At 41.5% G+C, this 8,494-nt stretch overlaps 1 protein-coding gene across 1 annotated transcript in view; it reads right to left on the reverse strand.

Moving 5' to 3' along the window:
- Positions 1-347: 347 nt before the first annotated feature.
- Positions 348-8,494, reverse strand: part of FANK1 (fibronectin type III and ankyrin repeat domains 1) — a 33,307-nt gene continuing 25,160 nt past the window's right edge. The window contains 5 exon segments of the mRNA XM_008580958.1: positions 348-588; positions 692-736; positions 822-899; positions 1,422-1,565; positions 5,080-5,245. Of these exon segments, the coding sequence (XP_008579180.1) occupies positions 523-588; positions 692-736; positions 822-899; positions 1,422-1,565; positions 5,080-5,245 (499 nt within the window). The 3' untranslated portion in view covers positions 348-522.

Here is an 8,494-nt window from a genome sequence, read left to right on the forward strand (position 1 = left end):
GTATTCTGCTCTTTGATGTGAGGCCAACAGCAGAGGAGAAAACTCCTGGGTTTTTAGGAGGAACACCACTCCAGGAGGCAACGGCAGCCTGACAACAGGGCCTGGAAGGCCTTAGGTTGAGAGGGGAGGATGTAATTGAAAACACATGAGGGAAAGAATTCCAACAAGGACCTGGAGTGGCTCGGAGGACAGCTAGGAGGGCAGGAGCCAGGAGTGGGAGACCCCTGTATGTTTGTGTAGCTCCAGTGCATAAATATTTTATTTCATGTCTAACTCCAAAAGGCACAAGTGCAAGAAAACCTCCCCGTTCCACAGACACCCAGTGATGGTGCCACATACACACGTGCTTGAGTAAAAAGATGTATTTCAAAGTGTGAACAGTTGCATGTTACAAAAAAGTCACTGAACCTTCAACTAAATAAATAAATGTATAGTCCTCAAAGATGCAGAATCTCATATGTCTAGCTCAACAGTCATCTCTTCTTTGTTTTGCTTAAATTTCACAGGCAAGCAGTGCTCTGATCAGCAGACAGAAGACTTCTTTGGCATTTGCTTTTTTTTCCTGTCTTCTAACAAGGAGATTACATTCTAGATAAACAAAACAAACAGGTGAATGTAATCCAAGGTTTTGGTTGTTTGTCTGATTCTAAAAGTACTACAAAATTAGCCTTGAAAGAAAGAACATGCCAACCTGTCTGTCAAAAACTCTGGCCATTTCTAGGACACCTTTGCCGAACTAAAAGGGAAAACGACAAAAATTATATTTTATTTATATGATATATGTTTTTTCTTCTCCAAGGAAAATCTTTAGAGTTATTTACCTCATTTTTTACACTTGCATCTGCCCCTTTGTCAAGAAGTAACTGGACTAGCTCTTCGTGATTATTTAACACGGCCACCTAAAAAACAAAAAGCAGTCAGTGTGAATGAGCTCTGCCCACCCGCAGCGAGCTGTGCCAGCACACGAGGGCTCTAGGAACCCCGAGCAGTATGCACAGAAAGGCAGAGCTGGCCAGGGCCACCATGGCTTTGCATGCTGTTATGTGTATTGCTCGCTCTACAGCGGTGGCCACTGCAAGGAAAATGGAAACGGAATTTCCCTCTCTCCACATGAAAATGACAAGAGAAATGCTAGGCCAGACCAATACAGAAAGCAGAATGTTCTCTGTTTTAACAGGTCTGTTGACCCTACAATGGCCCTGGGGACTAGGGATGATAATCCTTTAAGAAACAGTTGTAAAAAGACAGAAATACTATAGTGACATTCTTATGCCTTTCTTAACAGGCCGGTAGGGAATACATATGCAACCAAAACCCAGGGCTCATACGTGGCTGACCTCACAAAAAGTGTCTGTCTGTAGAAAGAACTCTGACATTAATTCCACACATAAAGACAGGCTGTTTTCAGGAGAAGGGCGTACCATAAGAGGGGTCTTTCCGTCCTTGTCCTTCGCGTTCACGTTGGCCCCAGCCTCAATCAGAAGGGAGGCTACGCTCTGGTTTCCTGACACTGCGGAGACTCTCATCAGCGGGGTCCATCCTGAACCAGCGTCCACGACATCTATCTGTTGTGCCAGAGAAAGAGCTGCGCTTACTGCACTTTCTTTTCCTTAAAATGATTTAAACTCATAAAAGGAATATTTACTTGCCCAAACTCCCCTGACTTAGATAGCAGTCTTTCTAGACTTGGCAGGAGCTGATTGGACTGGGCTCATTTAATTCATGTTTGTATGCAGTGAGAAGATGTGTTGGAATCACATGAGAGGTGTGGAGAGGCCCCAGGGACTCCCCCGCTGGCACTGTCCTGTGTATTCTTTAAGCTAGAAAAATGAACTGAACTTAATCGCCTTACTCCTGGCCCCATGTGAACTCCCTGCATTATTTCCTCTGGCCTAATTTTCCTCACTTCTTTTGTCAAATCGCATTTATCTTGCTTGCTTTATACATCTTTGTAAGCAGCTTTAAATCCCTTTGGAACAAGGCAGTAATGACATATACACATGCTCTTACACTTATCAGTACTTATCAACATTAGGCAGGAGACCAACAGGTAAAGTGAACACAAAGCAACTAGACCCATTACACAAACTCCGACCTGAAAAGTTAGCTCATCTAATGCCTTCTCGAAAACATAGTGTGCCCAGTGATAAGACAGCCATTTCCCAATAATCTGCTCTACATTAAAATCTCTCAATTTAGAAAGAGGAACCCTCCTACACTGTTGGTGGGACTACAAATTAGTGCAGCCATTATGGAGAACAGTATGGAAGTTCCTCAGACAACTATGGATAGAACTGCCATATGATCCAGCAATCCCACTGCTGGGCGTATACCCAAAGGAATGGAAATCATCATGTCACAGGGACACCTGCACTCCCATGTTTACTGCAGCTCTATTTACAACAGCCAAGAGTTGGTATCAACCTAAATGTCCATCAACAGATGATTGGATAAGGAAAATGTGGTAGATCTACACAATGGAATACTACTCAACCATAAAAAAGAATGAAATTCTGCCATTAACAGCAACATGGATGGACTTAGAGAAAATTATGTTAAGTGAAATAAGCCAGGCACAGAAATAGGAATACAGCATGTCCTCTTTTAAATGGGAGCTAAAAGAAAAAGGAAAGGGAAAAAAGAAAGGAAGAGAAAGAAAGAATCAAAATAATACATTGTACTTTCAAAAAGAGAACAAAACTACAGTTATTAGAAGTGGAAAAGGGGGAAGGGGTTAGCAAGGAATTAGTTAAGGGTCACAAAGATTGATTAAGTTTTGTAAACATTAGTATACTAATTATCATGATTTGATCACCACATATTGTACACATGTACTGATATGCAAATTCTCTACCCCACAAATATATATAATCATTATGTTTCAATAAAAAATAAAAAATAAATAAATTTAGTGTTTTAAAAGAAATGTTTTAGAATAAGCAAACATAAATGTTGCCTCTTCAGGGGCTGGCCTGGGCTCACTTGGGAGAGTGTGGTGCTGACAACACCAAGTCAAGGGTTAAGATCCCCTTACCAGTCATCTTTAAAAAAAAAAAACATTGCCTCTTCAGTTTCAATGAAAACTTCACCAATCCTTGAAGAGTGGTACTAAAGATGTGTGTGTGTGTGTGCTCACAGGGACACACGCGTGCACACATGCACACACACACACACACACACACACATAAGAATTACTCAAAGATGATCCACATCAGAATGGAATAACAAACAAGGAACTGCCAGAAGACCCTTAGGACGTTTCAGGTTATTTCTATGTATGAGATTATCCACTGCCACATTGTAGGATTTGCATCTCCTTCCTCAGGCAAATAAATAACCTATGGGCAACAAGCTTCATCCAACTTAAATAATACTAAAATGATCACCTTGTATGACATGACGCTTTATGCACTTTTCAACACACTCTCACATTTTCTCTCTCAGTCTTGAGGGTTAAGCCGGGGTACGTATTTTTATTCCTGGTTTACAAATGATCAAACCAAATCTGAGAAGTCAAGTGCTTTACCTGAGGTCACATGGCTCTTTAAATGCAGAAATGTGCCCCATTCAAGTAACTAAGTCACCCTCAGTATAAAATCATTACATGTTGGAAGAGTGGTGATGCCCTGCTGGGCTCTCAAACCCTTCCACGGTCTATGGAAGCATCCGGGGAGCCACGTGCAAGAACACAGACTCATGTTAACATCATGTATCTGCCATGAAGCCAGCCACACAGAAATCTTTGGTGGACACATCCACACATATTGCTCTGTCCTCTGCAAAATGGTTCAGTGCTACAGAGAAAGAGAAATTTATCCCAAATAAGTGTTTTTGGCTCTGAAGCTCAGAGAGCCTACATTTCCAAAATTTCATTATTCCTAGCAGAGACCCGTTCTATTCTGGATCCTTTTCTTCTTTCAGCAAAAGTCAACCTTCACTTTCAACTGCAGACTTTTACCGGATCCAAAACATGAGCAGAGCTCACCATACACCCAACAAGGGGGATGTGGCTGTCACTACCAGACAAGGCAGGTTTGGCCTGACACTACCCCGGAAGCCCACAGGCTAAGCCTTCTGACCTCTTGTGCATGTCTCTAAACATAAAGAAAACAAGAAATGTAATAAAAAGGAATTATCTTAGTGACAGATTTTTCCTTCAAGGGGACACTTTTCTCAGCTCTCCAAAAGCAGCAGCAGAAACCAGTCAGATCACACAACCTCACCCTTTCTTTCTCCCTCAATCACACTTACAGACGAACTAGAATAAACCCTCTAACAGCTTCCGAGAGACCTGACTTTTCTCAATTTAAGTTGATTTTCCAGGTCATCAATTTAATTTCTCAGTACTTTACACCAGCTGGCAATCACAGCACTGTATTTTGTCCATCATTCTTTATTTCCATGCCTCAAAATTTTTAGCAAATTCCTTTCAAGTCTTGAACTGAAGTTTTCAAAGTCATCAGCAGTTACCATAATTGACCTAATTGTAATTACCCATCTTCAAGCATCCATAGAAGTCCAAATAATTCTACTTCTGCTTGCTAAAAAACAAATCAACTTGCCTGCTTCCAGGTAAAGACCCTGAGAGCTGAAATGCTCTATTCTTGATATAGTCAGTTTGCTCTTTGGAAATTTTTTTATGATAACTAATCTTTAAAACAAAGCAAGAATAAAAATAATCTAATTTTAAAAGCAACAAGAAGCACTGTGGCCGTAAGAGCACTTAACATCTTTGTGTCCCCAGCACTTAAGATGATATCAGGTACATAGTAGATGCTCAATAAAGCTTTGGTGGCAGACTGAAGAGATAAATAAGCAAGTAAACAGAGGAATAAAAAATAGAAGCATCGGGTCCAGCTCTGGATTTGGCCCCGTTTCTTTTTCCTACACCAGAAGAACCCCTGTGATAATCTGATCATTCCTTTTTCTAAGGCTTCAGGAGCTTTCTTGCTAAGTCAGAGAACTTTCTCCAGCACTTCTAAGTTCAACTAATCAAAGGCTCTGCTTCTCCTAGACCCTGTGGAAGAGCATTTCAGGATCTTAGCCCTGCAGGTGTGGTTAACAAGGAAGGTCTTGTACCTCACAGCCGTCCTTTATCATCCACTCAATCACATGGCAGTGGCCTCCATCTGCAGCCCAGTGCAAAGCTGTACAGCCTCCCAGGTCTCGAGCCTCCCAAGAAGCACCGTGTCTTCGGAGAAACTTCACCACGTCTAGGTGACCCGCATAGCATGCAAGCATTAGACTGCAACATACAGAAGCAGCAGCGTTTAGCTATGAGTGCAGCTGCCCAGCTCAGGTCCACGTTTTACCCTCCCTGGTTTAAACCAAAAAATCAAAACTAGAGTAGAAAGCCATGTAAATTACTCATATAAAATATACATGTCCATCAACTGATGAATAAAAATGTGGTGTATATCCATGCAATGGAATATTATTCAGCCGTAAAAAGGAAATGTGCTACGACATGAATGAACTTAAACATTATGCTAAAGATGCCAGACAAAAGACCGCACATTGTATGATTCCATTTACATGAAATGTCTAGAATAGGCAAATCTATAGAATAGAACCAGCAGGACAATGGTTGCCTGGGGTCAACGGGAAGGGAAAATGGGCAGGGACTGCCAGTGAGTGTGGGGCTTCTTTCTAGGGTGGTGAAAATGTTCTGGAATTAGAGAGCAGTAGTGGTTGTACAACTTTGTGAATATATTTTTAAATGCTGAGTTGTATATTTTAAGGGAGTGAATTTTATGGTTTGTGAATGATATCTCAATTAAAAAATGAATAGTTAAAGCAATTGAGTATAAAATATTGGATCTTACAACATCCACAAGTCCATGATGACATTCAAAAGAAAAAAAGACACTCATTTGACACTATTAGAAATAACTATTAAACCAATATTTATATTTAAGGAAAAAATTAAACATGTACTTTGCCTTTGTAGGATAAAACATAGTCCATCCCCAGCTGATGAAGGGAAGCTCTTTTTATTTATTTTTTAACAAAAGACTGCCAGCTAATAAATATGGAAGGAATCATGGAATTAGAAAATTCCTTTGTTGCATCTCCCAATTAAATAAATGATTCAGGCAAGGATCATCAGTGGATGCTAAAATTATTCAGAAAAAAGGTTAATGAGGAATAGAATATTCACTGATGTTGAATTACTACCCCCATAGATTATTTCCTAAGTATAATGAGAAAACTATCTTTACAAAGGAAGAGATTTAGTCATCACCCTTACAAATGATCAAACCTGGAATCACCACCCGTGGAACAACCTGCATCACCGGCCACCTGATGAGTGTAACGGAGTCACAACAACAGCTCTGAAGTGTTCCTGCTGAAAATGTTCACCTGAGTCTAATCGAGCCTTTAAACCTACCAACTTTATTGAAAACAGAGTAATAAATGAACACGTTATATGTCTTCCCACAACTGGGAGACAATTAGAAAAATCCAGAACATAAAGCATTCTAGAGATAGTTGGTCTGGTCTCCTCAAAAAATCATTGCTATGAGGACAAAAGAGGACCAGTCTAGAATAAGAGAGACTGAAGAGACAGAACAACCAGATGTGTGTATGAGGCTTGATCGGATCATGTTCTCCCCCTCCCCACACCCCTCAAGTAAAACTGTGGAAGACCCTTTGCAGGTAAGTGTGGAAACCTGCCCCGGTGGTTGGGTACCAGTGATGCTAGGGAACCAGTGTGCATGTCTTAGATATGATGATAAGGTGGTTATGCAAGTTAATGTCCTTGTTTTAAGAAGATACGTACTGAAATTGAGGGGTGAAGTGTCATGATGCTTGCTACTTACTTTCAGCCAAAAAAAATGGGGGCGGGGGGCAAATAATCTAGCCAGAGAAGCAAATATGGCCAAATGTCAACAGCTGCCAAGCCCAGGTGTTGACTATGCAGGTGTGTGTTGTACTATCCTTTCACCTTTTCAAAATGTTTAATATTTTTCAAAGTAAAGAGTTGGAAAATAAAACAGAGCTTTCCAATAGAGAAACGGTACAAAGTCTCTCTGAGCAATCACTAAAATGTCCAGCAAAGCCCGCACTGAGCTGAAACGCGACCTGACGTCCGCGTCCCCGGGCAGGCCTTCATTCCTTGGAGACTCCCGCACAAGAGCAAGCCTGGCGTGTCACCTGCTGGGGTCTGGGGAGCTCACACTCCTTCCCCAGCACTATAGGGTCTTCAGAATGACCTTTGCCAGGGGAAGAAAATTACATTTTTAATATTACATCCAAGTAGGACTCTAGTTATCTAGATGATGGTTTTAAATAATACCTCTCTTCTGCTTATAAAGTAAGGCATGCTACCTAGGAAAAAAATCCCACATCAGAGTCACTCATAACCTCACCTCTCAGAAAACAAACTTCTAAGATTCTGTAGAATCTGCTTTGAGAGACAAGGAGGATTGCCTAATAAACAAACCCAGGAGCTGTGGACTGCCCAGCAATAAGCTCACTGGAACCAGTGGCTCCTTCCCAGGGATGGGGCAACCCTGAACTTAACTTCCCACTGGCAGGAAACCACCAAAGTCCTCAAGTGCCACACAGCTGGAGCGTGCCATCACCCCTCTAAACAACTGTCATCTCTCAGTTTGTTCTCTCAGAGGTGAGGTCATGAGGGACTCTGATGTGGGATTTTTTCCTAGGTAGCATGCCTTACCTTATAAGCAGAAGAGGCATTATTTAAAACCATCATCTAGATAACTAGAGTCCTACTTGGATGTAATATTAAAAATGTAATTTTTTCCCCCTGGCAAAGGTCATTCTGAAGACCCTAGAGTGCTGGGGAAGGAGTGTGAGCTCCCCAGACCCCGGCAAGTGACACACCAGGCTTGCTCTTGTGCAGGAGTCTCCAAGGAATGAAGGCCTGCATGGGACATCACATGTTGTACACAACTACTGAAAGTCAACTCTGTACCCCACATATATGTATAGTAAATTATCTTTAAAAAAAATAAGCAACAAAAAAACAACTGTCACCTGAACTCAAACTGCCTGGCATCCAGGAGGTCTGTTCGTTCTCTGCTTTACAAAGCCACAGGCATGTTCGTGTCACAGAAGGGGAGGGCAGCGGGCATCGGGCTACAGCTTTTCTGGGAGCAAAACCCTGCTGGGCGCCCCGCTGGGCCCCAGGGTAAGCTGCCTGGAACTGAAGAGCTGCTACCTGCTCACCTGCTGCTCCTCGTCCTTGCTCAGAGTCACGCTCCCAACCATTTACACAATATCCCCAGTCCCTTCCCTCTCACTGTCAAGTCTGTGATTTTCTTCTCCCTCCCTTTTGTGACATATCTTTCATTTCCTTAATGTTATTTCATACACTTCCCTGTTTACCTAAACTCTAAAAAGTATTTACATACTAAATATTCCATCATATGCACATATCATAACTTAAATCAGTCCACTATTAGACATTTAAATTGTTTCAAATTTTTCACAATTTTAAATAAGGCTACAGCAAACACCCTTACTA

The sequence above is a fragment of the Galeopterus variegatus genome, unplaced genomic scaffold, assembly GCF_000696425.1.
Source record: "Galeopterus variegatus unplaced genomic scaffold, G_variegatus-3.0.2 Scaffold2225, whole genome shotgun sequence".
Taxonomy (NCBI): domain Eukaryota; kingdom Metazoa; phylum Chordata; class Mammalia; order Dermoptera; family Cynocephalidae; genus Galeopterus; species Galeopterus variegatus.